At 54.4% G+C, this 17,399-nt stretch overlaps 2 protein-coding genes across 3 annotated transcripts; one reads left to right on the forward strand and one right to left on the reverse strand.

Moving 5' to 3' along the window:
• The first annotated feature begins 99 nt into the window (after nt 1-99).
• PPIE (peptidylprolyl isomerase E) lies at nt 100-3,330 on the forward strand. Of its 2 annotated transcripts, XM_032709945.1 has the most exons (10): nt 100-160; nt 243-341; nt 498-541; nt 1,129-1,155; nt 1,330-1,411; nt 1,532-1,632; nt 1,761-1,884; nt 1,970-2,155; nt 2,731-2,873; nt 2,974-3,330. In XM_032709945.1, the coding sequence occupies exons 1-10, from the start codon at nt 130-132 to the stop codon at nt 3,040-3,042; spliced, it is 906 nt and encodes a 301-aa protein (XP_032565836.1). In that variant the 5' UTR covers nt 100-129; the 3' UTR covers nt 3,043-3,330. The 2 variants fall into 2 exon arrangements, with proteins under 2 accessions (XP_032565836.1, XP_032565835.1); XM_032709944.1 differs by having other exon boundaries at nt 1,330-1,632.
• Nucleotides 3,331-4,856: 1,526 nt separating this feature from the next.
• On the reverse strand, nt 4,857-17,285 carry LOC116797938 (bone morphogenetic protein 8B-like). Its single transcript, XM_032709942.1, has 7 exons — nt 16,871-17,285; nt 10,493-10,685; nt 9,415-9,563; nt 8,562-8,756; nt 7,831-7,910; nt 7,373-7,483; nt 4,857-5,681 (listed from the first exon to the last, which is right to left on the reverse strand). The coding sequence occupies exons 1-7, from the start codon at nt 17,283-17,285 to the stop codon at nt 5,532-5,534; spliced, it is 1,293 nt and encodes a 430-aa protein (XP_032565833.1). The 3' UTR covers nt 4,857-5,531.
• Between the last annotated feature and the right edge of the window lie 114 nt (nt 17,286-17,399).

The raw sequence follows: 17,399 nt of genomic DNA on the forward strand, positions 1-17,399 counted from the left end.
TCTGCAGCACAATTCCCCCGTGGAACCCGCCGCCCGCACCGCCCATCCCGCGCTCCCGGGGGCGGGGCGATGGCGCCGTTCCGGGGCGGGTCCTCCCGTCCCGACCCGTTCCGGGGGCACCGGGGCGCGATGGCGGCCACCAAGCGGGTGCTGTACGTGGGTGAGTGGCGGGGCCGGGGGTGCCCCGAGCGGGGCCGGCGGTGCCCGGCGCTGCCCGGTGACCGCTGCCCGGTGCCCCGCAGGCGGGCTGGCCGAGGAGGTGGACGAGAAGGTGCTGCACGCCGCCTTCATCCCTTTCGGAGACATCACCGACATCCAGATCCCGCTGGACTACGAGACGGGTGCGTGCTGGCACGGCGGGGCATCCGCGGCGTGCGGTTTTCCCGGGGATGGGGATGGGATGGGATGGGATGGGATGGGGTGGGATGAGACCCCCGTCGCTCCGTGGGACCGGTGTGTCTGTGCTGCCCGTGACCCCCTCGCTTCTCTCCCTCCAGAAAAGCACCGGGGATTCGCCTTCGTGGAGTTTGAGCTGGCGGAGGTGAGAAAGGGCAAATGCTGGGGCTACTCGGGGTTTTTCCTCCCCTGGGGTTTTGGGGTGGATCCTCTTCCCTTTGGAGACAGTCCATGGAAGCGGGTGGGGCTTGTACCTACCACAGCATTGAATCACTCTCCGGCGGTGGGAGATGTTCTGCTCTTCCAAGTTCCTGCTTTTCCAAGTTCCCGCTTTTCCCATTTTGTTTTGGGCTGAAGCACAGCTACTGCTGGCCCGAACCCCTCCCTACCATCGTCCCTGGGTGGGTTTCTTGGCTTCATGGGCAGCATAGATTGTCATATATTTGTCTTCTTATGGTCTGTCCTGGGTCTCATGCACAGATCTCTCCTCCTCTCCCAAGTGCTGGTGTCAGCAATAAAGCATCTTAAATAAAATGGATTTACTGGGTGATGAGACCCAGATCCTGGTTTGGATACAGCTCTTGGAAGATCCATCAGCCCTGGGGCAGATGAGGTTTAGGAAAATCTGGCAACCTTTTCTATAATGAAGTGCTGGGGCATGTCTATGCTTAGCCTTGCTTTTAAAGGGAGAGAAGAAAGGATAATAATTATTTTATTTTGATTTCTTGGCAGGATGCAGCGGCAGCAATTGACAACATGGTATGGACCCTGTTCCCACTTGCCCTCAGAGACCTGTGATTTTGCTACCCTCTGTGCTGTGGGCTGCAGAGAGAACACAGGCTCTGTCCTCCTCTGACCTCTGTGGGGATTTTGGGGGGCACGGTGATTTTATACCTTTGGGTGGGCTTTGTTGTGCTTTTTTTCCCTCTGCAGAATGAGTCCGAGCTCTTTGGCAGGACCATCCGTGTGAACTTGGCCAAACCCATGCGAATTAAAGAAGGATCATCCAGGCCTGGTGAGCTGCTGCCTGGGAGGGGGAGAACATCCCTGTGGATGTTCAGAGCTTTGTTCATAAACTCAGGTGTGGCCTTTTGGATCAGTTCCTGTGCTCTGACTTTTCCTTTTGCTGTCACAGTCTGGTCAGATGATGAGTGGCTGAAGAAGTTTTCAGGGAAGACTTTGGAGGAGAACAAAGAGGAGGGAGGAACAGAGGCCCCCAAACCAGAGGCACAGGAGGTAGGAAAAACAATCCCAGCCATCTGTATCCCCATTATTCCAAAGGCTGAGAGCGTGAGACTGGCCATCTCTGGAGGCACAGCAGAGGAATGTCATCAAAACTTGCTTTTATTTCTTTTCCTGCCCAGGACGAGCCTCCTGCCAAGAAATCCCGGGTTAACCCTCAGGTTTACATGGACATCAAGATTGGGAACAAACCCGCGGGGCGGCTGCGGATCCTCCTGCGCTCGGATGTGGTGCCCATGACTGCAGGTGGGGAGGAGGTTCTGCCTCCCTGCCATGGTGGCTTCCAGCAGTGCCACAGCTCTCACCTCTCTCCCCTTTGCCCCCCCTACAGAGAATTTCCGCTGCCTCTGCACCCACGAGAAGGGATTTGGCTTCAAAGGGAGCAGCTTCCACCGTGTCATCCCCCAGTTCATGTGCCAGGCCGGCGACTTCACCAACCACAACGGCACCGGAGGCAAATCCATCTACGGGAAGAAGTTTGATGATGAGAACTTCATTCTCAAACACACAGGGCCAGGTAAAGCCCATCTCCAGGCAGGAACTGGAAAGAAAATTTTTTAATATCATCTAGGGGCCACATTTGGGCTGTTTTGGCTTGTACCATGTTGGTAGTACTGGCCCTGAATTATGATCTACGTTGGTCAGAGGCGTCTGCCACCGTGTGATCTGCCCTGGTCAGCCCCTCGTGTGTCACCAAGCAGAAATGCCTCGTTCCCTCTCCAACCACACAGTTAATTTCCAGTGTTACATAATGAAAAAGTAATTTCAAAGCTGCTTTCCTGTTCCGTTTTAAAGGAGGAATGTCACAGCGTGACTATGAAAAGCGGGAACAGGCAAGCAGGTTTATCTCCCTACAAACATCTTTGCTGTAACTGCAGCTAAAAATAGCTAAGCAGCTTCTACCCCTTTCCATCTTTCGTGCTTGCAAGTGTTTGTCAACATAATTGGTTTCCAGTAGTTTCTGTGGATTTTGATATTCAGAAGCTCTCCTAAATCCATTTTGCAGGAAATGGGTCTGGGTCAAAGTAGCAGCTCATGTGCTGGAATCCATCACTCCCTTCTCAGCCATAACACTGCACTCTTTGATCCCAGGGATGGTGTCGATGGCAAACTCTGGCCCAAACACCAATGGCTCCCAGTTCTTCATCACCTGTGATAAAACAGACTGGCTGGACGGGAAGCACGTGGTGTTTGGGGAGGTGACGGAGGGCATGGACGTGGTGCGGGAGATCGAGGTAGGTGCTGGTCAGCAGGGTGGTCTGGGCACAGCTGACCCTCTTCCTGCCCTTAATTAAGAGCTTGGTGCCCTTAATTGCTGCTGTTTTTTTCTCCAAGGCTCAGGGCACCAAAGATGGGAAGACGAAGCAGAAGGTGATCATCTCGGACTGCGGGGAGTGCCCGTGAGCTCGGCTCTTGGAGGGGCTGGATGGGGCGAGCCTGGCCAGGAGGGACAGGGAACCAGCTGGAATGGGACAGCCCAGCAACTCCCCAGCAGCGCCCAGTGCTGGCTTCTGTTGAAATTCCCCTGCAAAGCTTGGAGGGAAGGTGCCTGAGGGCAGTGCTGAGGGGTCCGGCCTTCCCGGGATAAATCACTTCCCAGCCCACGCTGCCCGAGCAGGGCAGGGCTGGTCCTGCTGCCGTGTTCCAGAAAGACTTTATGTTTGGGAAAAATAAAAGCTAGTTTTAAAAATACTGAGGACCTGGCTTTCAGACTGTCTCTGTGTGAGACTGGTCTTTGTTTTTCAGCAAAAATGCCTTTTTTTTTCTTTTTTTTTTTTTCCCTTCTACCCCTTGTCTTTATTAATCCTGTGCCCAAATCCTGGCTCCAGGGGAAGCTACCTGTGCCAGGGAAAGAGCTGAGCCGAATCTCTCATGCTTATTCCACAGCAGGATCTTGTGGAGGTGTTTTTGGCATATCCCTAGCTTTGTAGTGTCCTTTTCCATCAGCAGAGGGAGGCAGGTCCCTGGCTGGCAGCCTTCCTGCTGGAAAGCCAGCCTGGTCCAGCTCCATCCCCATCCCAGAGGGAGGGTGTTTACTGGGATGTGTAAGAGGGAAAACATGGTCAGGAAACACCAGGAAATGAAAGAGCCCTTTGGGTGATGAAGAAAAAAAAAAAAAAGTTATGAGGCTGTAGGAAGGGGTTTAATTTCCAAACTCCAGTTTGAAGAGCAGGATAATCACGTGGATTTATAATTCCTGTGGTGGGTAGCTCTGGCTGTGCACCAAAAAGGTGAACACAATGGTGGGAAGTGATGGATTTGGGGTTTCCTATGAAATTGTGGCACTGGGGAGGAAGGGGTGTGTGCAGGTATTGGCAGGAGAGATGAGGCAGCTGGGACAGAGAGGAGGGTCAGCTGTGTGGGGATGGGTTGTGGGGATCTTTTGAGGAGCTTGTGTCACTGGGGATTTTTGGTTTTGCCAGGTCGGGGGTGTTGCTTTTCCATAAGAAACACTGGGTTGCTTTTATTCACTTGCTGGCTTTCCACAGTGTCTGGGGGTCCTGCATTGCCCTAAAACTGGAACAAGGTGAGACACAGGCACTCAGACGTGATTCCAGACAGACAGACTAACCAGTCCAGCTTTTGCCTTCCTTGCTCTCTTCTTTCTGATATTTAAATCTCAAATTTTTGAAGACAGCCCTTGCAGGGCCTGAACCAGGGAGAGAGCCCAGAGTGATGGAAGCCCTGGGTGTTCTCTCTGCAGAAGGCACCAGGTCAGACAGAGCCATGATCACATCCCGAGCTGGATTTCATGTGGAATTTGATACCCAAAGAAGCAACACCTTTGCTTGGGAAGCTGGGCATTGACTAGGAGCAGATCTTTCTTGTTTTGGTGGGTTTACTGGGATTTTTTTCCAGGTTCATTATTTGTTTAGTGACACACAAGGTTCCCCCGGGTATCTGAGCTGAGAACCAGGACAGGCCTTTTCCTTTTAAAATCAGAGCAAATAAATAATTTAATCGTACAAATAGCCCAGGGAAGCCGCCCGGGGCAGTCACAGCCCTTTTAGGAGCCCACGGGAAGCATCCACTGGTGAGCACAGCCTGACCTAAAACTCACATCAGGGCTCATTTTCAAGCAAATAGGTACAATTTTAGCCGATTCTGAGTATTTTTTCATTGCGAAATGTCCTCCAAACAGAGCACTGTTGTGCTGTGACATTAAAAAAGAAAGAGCAAGAGAAACTCCATGTTTACTTTCCAAACTAGGCGTTTATTTTATAACAGTGCCGTAGCTCAATATGGATATTTTATTTTTTTTCCAAGTGGCTGAGTTTGGTGAACTTTAGGTAAACAGGAGCGGGTTAGTCAGCCAGCTACTTAATTGGCTGATGATATTTTCATTAAGGGAATTAAAAGCACTGGGTAGAGGTGGGTTAGTTAGAAATACACAGCTAGAAACAGCTCAATCCCAGAGCAACTCAGATGCTGCCTCCCTTGTCCTAATTACCCTTAAACTGCTTCCACCAGAGACTGCAGCAGCATGAGGGGAAAACACATCAGCCACAGACAAACCAGACACAGAACCAGCCACAAATCCTCTCTTTCCTATACATATATATATATATATGCTTGTATATCTATGTGTCTCATTAAGCAGGGTAAGAGAATAGAAGTTTTATATTATTTACATCCACTTCTGGGAAGGGGCGGGAGGGATTTATTTTTATTATTTATTATTATTATTATTATTATTAATGGACTTTGGCTCTGATGCAGCCCATGAAACTCCTCTTCCACACATGCAGCAGAAACCCAGTGTCACATTGCTCTGGTGGGGGTGGGATGGGACGTTCAGGGATGGAGATGGGATGTTCAGGGATGGGATGTTTGAGGATGGGGCATTCAGAGGTGGGGATGGGATGTTAAGGGACAGGGATGGAACCTGTCCATCAGTGGCAGCCACATGATTTCACCACCATGTTACGATGCTTCTTGAGGATGACGTTGTTGTTGCTGTCGTAGTAGAGGACAGAGGTGGCACTGAGCTTGGTGGGGGCACAGCACGCCTTGGGCACGGCCTCAGGCTTCATCAGGTGGACCTGGGGGAGGGATGCAGCAAACGTGGCTCCAGGCAAAAGAAAAAGCATCAAACCGACTCATGGCTGCAAAAATCCTGGGTGAATGGGGAGATTATTCCCAGCTTTTTGCAAAAATATTTATCCTGAACTCCGGGCAGTCGCTGCTGCAGTTTATATTGGAGCAGGGCTCAAGGCACTGCATGGGCCAGGCAGCCCCTTCATTAATTTGGGACTTCAGGGCCCTTTTTTCTCACAAAAATAGACAAATGACTAAAAAAAGAACATAAATCAGGGCAGCGTGGGTCAGGCTCCGGTGTGGGCGGGGGGTGCTGCAATAAGAGATCCTCCACCCCGAATTTAATGTCTTCCACACCTCTCTGAACACGACTCCCCTTCAGCTCATTCAACCCCTGCTCAGGACAGGCGTTATCCCAGGATTTTGCTGTACAGCATCAGCCAGAGGCTCCCAGGCTGCCGGACGCGCGGAGCCCTCGCTGGCTTCACCCGACATGTGCGATTAATTTATGGCAGGGGCAGCCGAGCTCTCCCAGCTCGGAAGTCCGGTGTTTTTGCTGTCAAACCCTGCTATTTGCAGCACAGGCTGGGGCTGGCACAGCTCCACAGCCGCCTTTGCCCTGGCACTTCCCAGAAGGGCCGGATCCGGGCGCCAGGTGATTCACATCCTGCCCAAAACGGCTCCGTTTTGGGAAGAGCGTTGGGTTTAGGGGCGATGAGTGGGTGTAGAGGGGAAGGGGGCCCCTCCCCATCGCTGCCAGGATCCTTCCCAGCCCCGGATGGGCCCTGGAAGCTTCGTTAATGTCAAAATTAAACCCTGCCAGGCGACACCTTCAAAGGCTCGGCCGAGGGCTCGGCGCTCCCTGTAATTAACCGCGAGCACCGGAGCCGGTGTGGCTCTGCCATTGGGAAACCAAACACTCACAGGGCAGGAAATTCCAGAAATTAAAGCGCTGGCTGGGATGCGGGGTGGGTTTGGGAAAAGAGGGACACTAAAGCTTTTCCTGCTTGGAATATGCTGAGCCCAGCGTTTGGGTGCTGAGCCGCAGCGGTGCTTTCCAGGGCTGCGGATAAACCCTCGGGCACGGTTGACACGGAGCCTTTCCAGGGAGGAGTGGGGGCCTTGGTGAGCCCTGGGCTTGTCCCTGCTCCTGAGCCCACTGCCAGGGGAGGGGGCAATTAATCTGTCAGAAATGATCTGTTTTGTCCCAGCTGCTGTTAGACTGGAGCAGGATCGTGTCAGTCGGAAAACCAAGAGACGGAAGAGCTTTGGAGTTACAAAATCCCCCTGTTACACCCCTCTGGCTCAGGGTGATGGGCAGAGCTGGTGAGCTGTGTGCCCTCACACTTGTTTCTCCATGAATGCCTTGAAATGCCATATCAGAACCTCCTGTGATCCTGTGGTGGGGACCAGCCTGTGAGCACCCATCCAGCTGTGCATGCACCCATCCAGATGTGTGAGCACACATCCAGCTGTGCATGCACCCATCCAGATGTGTGAGCACACATCCAGAGGTGCATGCACCTACTAATAGTTTGTCTGGACCAGCAGCTGAACTGCACCATCTGACCCGAACACCCTCAAACCCAGCCATGCTCATCCCAAAACCCTGTTCTCCATCAGGACCCACCAGGCTCCTACTGCTCCCCAAGACCCTCAGTGTCCCCCTGGGTCTGTCCTTTTGGGTGGCACTGACCAGGGACTGCAGGATGGCGTGGTTGGTGGCGTTCATGCAGGAGTCCAGGGGGAAGGCACACTCCCCCTCGCAGTAATAGGCTGAGTATCCCTGTGGAGCGATCACCCAGTCCTGCAAAAAAAAAGGGATTACGTTGAGGGCTTCACCTTCCTGTGCCCCTTCCTCCATTCCCCACCTGCACAAACAACTAAACCACCTCCTCCCTGGGTGGCCATGCCAGCAGCAAGGGTTTATTTTGATTTTTTGGGCTGAGCCATGAGTTGCTCAGGGTCAGCAAAGGGGTTTGGGGTTGTGGCAGTTCATGTTTGCCTTCCCAGCTCCTGGGATGGCTTCACGGGCAGGAGAATCCAGGCTGGGAAGGAGCCCAGGACAGAGGAATGGGATGATGGGTTTTTTTGGTTTTTTGTTTGTTTGTTTTTGGGGTTTTTTTGCATTTACTTCTCCCAGTAGACAAGTACCAGCCAGCCGAGGTCCTGAAAGCTGACGTAGAGCTCGTGGCGCCGGCAGACCTGCCGACTGTCCGCGGTGTGGACGTCATCTGTGGGAGAAGGGGACAAGGAACATCAGCCCTGGCATCCCCCATCCCACCCCCCGCTGCAGCCATCCCCTCTCCAGGGAGGGACACAGCCCAAATGACAGGGGTTAGTCCAGGAGAACCAAAGGAGAGGAGCCTCTGCTGTTGCACGAAGGGAAAAGGAGCTTCAGACTGGCCTATAATTTGATATTCCAGCATTGGGGTGAAGGAAATTGGCCTTGGAAGGGTTATATCATAGCTTTTCTCACAGAGAAGATGTGGGTTTTCCAAATTCAGTGGGTTGAGGAGAGCTGGAGCATCCCACTCCCCTCCTGCCTGAGCAGCTTTCTGGGGCTGTGACACCCTTCCAGGGTGATGACACCTTCCCAGGGTGGCTTCAAAGCCAAGGGCACTAGGGCAAAAATTCCAATATTCAGGAATCCTGACAAGCTCACGAAAGACCATTTCCTCGGGGACAACCAACCCAAACCCTCTGCATCTCCCTAACTGCAAACAACCCAATCCTAAAAACCCAGAGCTCTTTGCTCTGCTTCCCTTGGGCCCAAAAACTGGGATTTCCAGGAGCTGAAGGTGCTGACAGCAGATCCCTCCCGGCAGCAGCAGAGCCTGGTGTTTTCCACAGTCATCGCTCCTTTCCCCCAGCAAAGCTCTCACCAAAAATTCCCGGGAGCTTGTTTGGATGTGGGAGGTCGTTGGTCTTCTTGGGCTGCCGCCTCCTCGGGGGTTTGGCCGCTCGTGTGACACGGGCAGGGCTGGGACTCGCCCGGAAAAACGTCACCATGAAGGGCTGCTTGGAGCGGGGCCCCCGGCGCCCCAACAGCCCCGCCGAGCCCGGATCGACGCTGTGCCCTGCAGGGACAGGACCAGGCGTGGGTTTGCTCCCAGAACGAGCTCATTTGGTTAAAGCAAGGAGTTCAAAATAGAAGAAATTTGCAGAGGAGAGCTGTGGTTTCGGCACCCCAAGGGGTTTGAAGCCCGGAGGTGGGACAGCCATGCACCCACCACCACATCATGGCCACACGGAGCGATTCAAGGATTAAAACCAAGTGATCAGTTTGCCCCTTCAGCCCTGGGGAGGAAAGCTTGGAGGGGAAGGGAATGGAGGGAGCATTCCCAGCTGTGATTGCTGGCCCCATGGGAGTGGAGATGTTCCGAGTGTGCCTGTGCACCTGCAAAAGGCAGTGTTGGACCAGAGCTGATCTCACAGGGAAAAGAGGGTTAATCCTCTGGCACAGCAGGATCCCTCCAGGTAGGGAGTTCATTAAGTGTTAATGGGGCTAATTACAGTCCACCCCATTAGCATGAAGCCTTTGGAAGGGTTTTCCATCAGGTTTGCCTGCAAACCCAGACTTCTGGCACCTGTGGGTTCTCTGTCACAGCAGGGAATTTAAAATTGCAGTGGGACAAACCCCGACATCACATCCCATGGCACCGAGGGGGGAGATGGGAAGACTCCAGTTCTTGGGAATTTGGCCCCAAATGCTGCAGGTAGGTTCATCAAACTCACCATCATCTGTCTCCACATAGAGCCTCAGCCCCAGGTTGTATTTCTGATCCAGTAACCAGTGGTTGCTGGCGGCTGTGACGTCAAACACCAGCCAACCCTCTGTCCCAGCACGCAGGTCCTGGACATCCAGCAGGAACAGGTCAGATTCCCTGCAGAAACAAGGGGGAAAAGAGCAGGTGAGTAACAGCACCAGCACCAGCAATAATTCTTGGAAATTACTGCTTAGTGCCTGTGTCCAGACAGGCCCTGGCACAGCAGGGTCAGGTCAGTAGCTCTTGATGCCGCCGGCTGTGCCAGTTACAATGGTGGTATCCTGGAAAATGAACCCTCCCTGCCCTGGCCAAAATGTCAGGGCGTGACATTTCCCCATTGGAAAGTTTGGGAACAGCTGTTTGTGGCAGTGCCACTTCCCTTGGAGTTTTTATGGTAGTGGGAAGGGAAAGTGCTGGAGTTGGTTCTTGTGCAGGTTTCCATTCCTGTCTCCATCCCCATAATCTTCACCCCTGTTCCCACCCCTTCATTCCCATCCCCAATTCCATCCCGACCTCATCCTCATCCCATTCTCATTCCCACAATTTTCATTCCCATTCCCATCTTTTTTATTCCCATATCCATTCCCATCCCCTTTATTCCCATATCCATTTCCATCCTCATCTTCTCCATTCCCATCCTCATCCCCATTCCCATCATTTTCACTCCTATTCCCTTCTTCTTCATTCCCATACCCATTCCTATCCTCATCATCTTCATTCTCACCTCCCTCATCTTCATTCCCATCCCCATCCCCACCTTCTTTATTCCCATCCCCACCTTCTTCATTGGAATGGGCTGCCCAGGGAGGGGATGGATTCTCCATCCCTGGAGGCTTTTAAGATGAGACTGGATGTGGCATCAGTACCACGGTCTGGGAACCATGGCAGGGTTGCATCAAGGGTTGGACTTGATGATCTGGGAGGTCTTTTCCAACCTGGTTGATTCTATGATTCTGTGACTCCCACCCCATTCCCATCCCCGTCATCCCTGTTCCCCATCTCCATCATTCCCATTCCCATCCCCTCTCCCGTCCGCAGCCCCTCACCTGTTGGAGTGCCCTGCAGCCACCTCGTAGATGCTGATGTGGAGGCTGTTGTTGCCGTGCCAGGACGTCCCCCGGGCCTTGTAGATGCGGAACTCGGCGGCCGTGACGGACTCGCCCGCGGGCACCTGGGTCAGGTCGAACCTGAACTCCTTCCAGTACGGCTTCGGCGAGAACATGTCCCGGTCCTGCTCCACTGCAGAGCAAAGGGCTCAGGGAGGGCTCTGCCAGACCCCAGCAGGCTGATCCAAGCCTTCACCCCCCTCCCACCAAGTCCCCCCCAACTTCTCTGTCCCCACTTTGGGCACAAACCTGCCGGCTCTGAGCCCTCACCCCCCACCCCGAGCTCTTGGCTGCAAATTCATCTCTCTCTCCTCTCCCAAGAGTTTTAATCTTGATGCAGCCACCCCCCTCCTATTTTTGCAGCCCTCAACTTTATTTTGCTGTAGACCCACCAGCCTCCCAGCCTTCTTCCTTTATTAGTAATTAAAATCAAAATTAAAAGCATAAGCGTTGGTTGTGGGAGGAGCACAGAGAAGCTGCCACTCGTGCCATGGTTTAGGGGCTGCAGCCTTTTGTGCTGAAAAACACACACACAAAAAATTTGAGGTTTTGGGGTCAGCAGGACCATCTGGAGCAGGAATTGGAGTTTTCCAAACTTTTGTTGCAGCAGATGTTCAGGGGACAGCCCAGGGCTCTCCAGGGCCATTGCTGGGTACCACAGGTCCTCTCTCGCCCTCAAGCTTGGGGCTGCTGAAATGGGAGGATTTTCAGCCTATGCAGGATTGTAAGGTCACTGCTCTGTAAAAAATAAAACCTCCCTTTTTACTAGAAGCACCTTATTTTTGCATCAATCCATTGCATGCTGGGAAAGAAAAAAATCTGCTGATTTGATTTTTTAAGTCCATAAAGAATAACCCGACGTCTTTCTTTGCAGTAATGCAGCCCCACACAGTTTCTCTAATATGTAATTATTTGCTTCAAATTGTCCTTTAAAAATATTCCAATCTGCCTTGTCTCAATATAATTAAAGTATATGATTAAATATGATTCAATATGACTAAAGCTTCTCCTGCTTCAGGCACAAAAGCAAGGTAACCCATCCGACCCGGCGCGTACTTTCAAAAGCAAACCAACCAAATAAATAATTAAATAAAGATGCGTGTTTTAAATCCATTTTTTTTACCAATTCCAGGGGCTGAAATATTCCAAGTTTAACGCCCCATAAAGTCGTTGTTCCCATTTTTGTGGGGGGAGCAGCACAACGCATCTCTCCAAACCCAACGCTGAGATTTTGCTTGCGTACCCACAGGTCATTTTTTTTTTTTTCCTTCTTCTTCTCCTTTTTTTCCTTTTTTTTTTCCCCCTCTTTTTTTTTTTTTTTTTTTTTTTTCGAATCCCACATTCCCTCCAGCTACTGGCCTCACCACAAGCTATGTTATAAAAAAAGCCCAGGGCCAGGCGGGCAGGGCGGATGCGGAGAACGCTTCCTGCTCCGGCGGGGTGGCTGCCAGCTGTGGCAGGAGGATGCTGTGGGGAGCTGCATCCAGCCCGTGCACCCCTTTGGGGGGGGACACACACCAGCCCCCCAAACCCACTGCAGCCCCTCGGGCTCTTCCCTCTTTTCCATTCCTTCCACCAACCCATCGCTGATGGTTTTACGCTCCCGGTTTTACGTTCAGCAGTGCTGCTGAAGCCACTGGTGCCTCAAGGATGTTACAAAATCCCTAAATCCCCCCCAAAACACAACCAAGGGAATCACCTCTCTTTTTTTTTGGCACTGATAAACCCTCAGTGGGATGTCCCATGGTCGGTCCAGGGGATGCCCAGGTATAGGGTGGTGTCCCCCTGGGTATTTTCAGTCGCCTGGGTACTTGGGTCACCCCTCTGCTCTGAAGATCCTCACTGGGATCTTCACACATGAGCACCTTCAGCAAAGCAATGCTGTGGGTGGGCCCTCACCCAGGAAGGGGCAGAGGGATTTTTCTGTGGAGCCAAGGAGGTCACAGAGACCCCACACCACAGAAAAAGCCCCCAGGGTGATTTCTGGTCCCGGAGAAGAGTGAAAACCTTTGTTAAAGCAGCAGTTTGTTATGAAAACTTCCCACCAGTGTGCTGTGGAGGTGATGGAGGGGCCCAGGGATGAAGGCAGAGGAGGAGAGCTGGTGGGAGGGAAGCCCAGGAACACCTGATCAGTAAGAGAAATACTAAAGGGGATGCAAATAGATAAGCTCCTTGATGAACCAAATAAGATGGATTTAATAGCAATATATCTAGTGTTTGTGGTGAGAGACTGGGAGGAACCCCTGAATTCTCTGCCCCTTCATGGAGAGGAAGAGGGAAAACCCTTGGAGGGGCAGGACCAAGGGAGAAGCATCCCCTCCTGTGCAGACATCGGGATAGGATCAGATGCAAACATCAGGTTGGAGGGGGTTTAATATCACCATGTTTCCTGCTACACTATAAACTCCTGTGAAATTACAACCCCCAAAGCACCCAGTGGGTGCCCAAGTAGAACAGTGGGTGCTAAAATGCTGCTGGGGGTGTGCTGGAGATGCCTCCCCCCAGCTTGCTGGGAGCCTGTTGGGAACCTGCTATTGATTGGAGGCGGGTTGGCTCAGCCACACCACCAACCCTCAATTATCTGTGGGCGGATTATCCGGATTGCGGATGAGGCACACTAAAAAAGCCCAGCCCAAGTGCTTTGCTCTCCTTGCCCCCTCCTTTGGCGCTTACTGTCTCATCCCAAAGAGCTACTGTGTCTTTCCCTAAAGCTGAAGGTCATCACAAAGTTGAATATTTGCTCCCACCACCCCCCAAAAACCACTATAAAAATTACTTATAAACGGACCCGGGGCCGTTCCTCTGGCAGGGGATACCCAGCTCAATCTAGACTGAGCCTCACCGTGTCTCCCAGCTCCTGATCCCTTCCCAGATCCCACCCTTCCTCCTGCTCCCCAGGTTATTCTTAGCTGCACGTTTTCATTGTAAACTTTCCCTGTTTCTATAAACTGCGCATCAGTTGTAATTACTGGTCCTGGCTGCTCCCGATGGTCCCCATGATCATTTCAGATGCTAAATTAAAAGGAAATGCCAGGATATTCAACCACATCAAGTGCTCAGGATCCCAAAATAGGTTTAAAAGAGATGCAGGGAAGATGTTGTCCTTTGCTTACGAGCAGGAAAAAATAAGCTCTAAAGGTTTTCTGAAGTGGGGAGAGATTTAGGATTTATCCCGAGTGCTATGAAATGAATCCAGGCTCCCAATTTTCCTCAGGAGTGCTTCCTCCATCCTCCTGGGATGAACACTGGGAGCTGCAGGACATGGGGCTCAGAACTGGACACTCCCAGTCCGGCTTCTTGTGGCTGGGAGACACCTTTGGCCACTGCTGTATCCCCCCTGCTCCCTGAGCCCTACACTCAGCCAGCTGGGAGCACTGTGTCACGGGTGGGTCCCAGGGATTTTATTTGCAAGGCTTTCCCCATTAAAACACACATGGAGGGTGTGTACAGAGCACTGACACCTTGGCATGGGCTGCCAGAAAACACTGCCCTGCGTCCCTCGGATGGATGCCCAGAGGAGGAGGCTCAAATGGCTGCAAAATGAAGCCGGGAGTGGGGAAAATCCTGACCCAGCTGCTGACAGCAGCTGGATTTCAGTGGTAATGGTGTGGGGGCGAGGGTAAGTGGCCAGCAGCGGGTGATGATCTTCCAGTGTGGAGAGTGGAGCAGCACCTCAACTCCTAAATTCAATTGAAGTGGCTGCTGTGATCTCCCACCCCACACTAATGGCTCCTTGCAGTGCCCGGGCTGCTGCAGCTGTTTCTGCCAAGGTGTCCTGCCTTCCTCCCCAGTGCTCCCTGGGTTTGCCAGGAAGATGTCCCCAGAGCTTCATCCAAAACAGCCATGGGGGAGTCCAGCCACAGAAAACCACAGAATGCTTTGGGTTGGAAGGAACCTTAAAGGTCATCTTGTTCCACCCCTTGCCATGGGCAAGGACACCTTTCCATAAGCCAGGAGCCATGGATGCTGGGAGGGAAGGGGAAGACGTGTGTGTTGTGGTGCTACGGGGGGCTCGGGCACACTGAGAGCCTGTTACCAACTACTCTGCTCCATGATTATACCCTGCCCATATCCATGACTCACAGCTGAGGAGAAATCCCAAAGCCCATCCTTATCCCGGTCTTAAAAATACAACCACCCACCTGACTCCTTCGGGAAGTGCTCAGAAATAGCACAGGTCAGGCTTTATCCTCACACCGAGAGGAGCAAACGGGATGGGACAGGCGGATCCACCATCACCAAAGGTACCCAACCCAGCAGCCACCCACCACCCAGAGGCCCCCGATGCCCCATCCCCCTGCCCAGCAGGCAGGGCACTCTGCCCACCCAGCCCAGGGTGGGTGTTGGTGCGCCAGGGAGGTTTGTCATTTCCCCTTCCCAGGAAAAAGGTGTGCCGTTGGGAGCTGCGCTCCGGCCCCGCTCACACAGCCCTGCGTGGGGTGGCTGGGAGCAAAGAGGTCCAAGTGCCCAATGGAGCACCGACTTATTCCATTTGCATGTCCCATCAGGATAATTGTGCAGCGAATTATGCATGCAAATGAGAGCTAGCCTTCTCCCACAAAAACTTATTTAATTAACATGAAGGGGCTGACGAAGCCGCAGAAATCAAAGCCATTCAAATTGAAGGCTGGAACTGTGTTCCCCAACTCTCTCAGCTGCTCCAAGAGCCCCCCCCCCCTAACAGGAACCCTCTGCCAGCACCAACACCTCCTGGGCATCTCCCCAGCCCTCTGAGCATCCCACCCTGGTTGCCATCAAACCTAACCATTTTAAAGCCTATTTTGTCCCAAGTTCTGAGGGGAGCTGGAATTTGGTGCTCCAGTGTCTGCCTACCTCAGTCTCAACTTTCTCAGGATGCTGAGCTCCCACAGTTCCCCCCAGAGCTCTAGATGGGAGCTGGGTGCTAAGTGCCTGCAATTGTGGGGCCCCCAAACACTGCCTGACAAGCAGGGTCTGTCCCACGGAGCCTCCTTACACAGAGGATGTAGGAATGGATGGAAGGGATTTGGGAGACAAAAGAGCTCTACAGCCCTTCCTCATCCAAACCTCCTCCCTGCCTCGGGTCTCCAGGAAGGGATTCTCCCCATCAGAGTAGTGATTGTATGGAAATCTGAGCTGGCCTGGGCAGGGATATCCCAAATAGAGAACAGAGGCAGGGAAGAGTTCTACAGCCAGCTGCCTGTTCTGCTCATCTTGAAGGGTTCAGGCCAACCCAGTGCCTGCTCTCAGAGGGGACCCACCGTGTCCTGAGTGCTCGTGGCCCTGCTGATGCTGGAAACAGCTCTGCTGCTGCTCATTCAACCACCTGGAAACTGGATGGATGCTGGAGCCCAGTAACCAGTTAGATGGGATTCCAGCAGTAATTAGCAACCTTGAGGATTTTGTTTTGAACCGTGATTAAGTGTCCCACCGTGGGGAACTTGGTCCATCCTGCTGCTGGCATGAGAGCTTCTGTCCTGCCTCGTTCCCCAACCAGTTCATGTGCCCAGTGAAACGGGGAGTGTAGGGTGGACAAGCCCCCCTCAGCCCACCCTCACTGCAGGACCTTCCCCTTCTCCATCTCCCTGTTCTTAAGCAGAGCCGAGTTATGCCTTCCAGGGCTCACAGCCACCGTGTCCCTCCCAGCCGCTCTCCACCGTTATTGAGCCTAACTTCGGGAAAAAAAGAGGCTTTTCTCAACAAGGGCGCCCTGAGAAACCACTCCGGGACCGAGGGATGCTCAGAGCTGCCCGTACCACAGTTACGGGTCGGGGGTTTGGGTCGGGGTCAGCTAAGCCCCGTGCTCCCCGGTGCCCCCTCGGTACCTCCCCAGCTCTGCGCTGTCCCGCTCCTGCCCGTGTACCCTGCTCTGCTCCGGTCCCCCGTGCCCAAGCCGCCTGGATCCTGCCCGCACGTCCCGGTACCCCCCGTCCTCCCGGTGCTGCCAAAGCTGCCTAGATGCTGTCCACAAGCCCCGGTCCTCCCGGTGACCCCGTACTGGCCCTGCTCCCGCATGTCCTGGTGTCCCCGGTGCATCCCGGTGCATCCAGGTGCCCCCGGTGCATCCCGGTGCCCCCGCACGTCCCGGTGTTCCCGGTGTCCCCCTGTACATCCCGGTGCCCCCGCACATCCCGGTGTTCCCGGTGCCCCCGGTGCATCCCGGTGTCCCTGCACGCCCCGGTGTTCCCGGTGCCTCTGGTGCATCCCAGTGCCCCCGCACGTCCCGGTGTTCCCGGTGCATCCCAGTGCCCCCGCACGCCCCACTGTTCCCGGTGCCCCCGGTGCATCCCGGTGCCCCCGCACGCCCCGGTGTTCCCGGTGCCCCGGCGCGGCGCTCACCCATGTTGACGAGGCTGACCACGGTGTCCGCGTGGCTGACGACGCTGCCGGGCGGGGGGCTCTGGGTGCTGAGCCCGGTGAGCACCGGCCGCGACACGGCCGCTTCCTCCCCGTCCTCCTCCTCCTCCTCGCCGGCCACGGCGTGGTACAGGTCGAGCATGAAGAGCGGCGCGGCGGCGGCGGGGGCGCGGGCGGGGGCGCGGGGCCGGGGCCGGCCGGGCAGCCCCAGCACGGCCAGGATCTCCCGCTGCACGTCCCGCCGCTCGCCGCCGCTCAGCCGCCGCTGCGGGACCCCGGCGGCGTGGAGCCGGCGGCGGAGGACGCTGCCAGTGCCCAGCTGGCACAGCACGGCCGCCACCCACAGCAGCGCCACGGCCCCCCGCCGCCCCCCGCCCGCCCCGCGCCCCGGCCCCATGGCACCGCCGGGACCCCCCGCCCGCCCGGTGCGGTGCGGCCCCGGGCACCGGCACGGCCCCGGCTCCGGCCCCGGCCCGCCCCGGCGGGGCGAGGGAAAGGGACGGTCCCTCCG

The sequence above is a fragment of the Chiroxiphia lanceolata genome, chromosome 24 (assembly GCF_009829145.1).
Source record: "Chiroxiphia lanceolata isolate bChiLan1 chromosome 24, bChiLan1.pri, whole genome shotgun sequence".
In the NCBI taxonomy this organism is placed as follows: domain Eukaryota; kingdom Metazoa; phylum Chordata; class Aves; order Passeriformes; family Pipridae; genus Chiroxiphia; species Chiroxiphia lanceolata.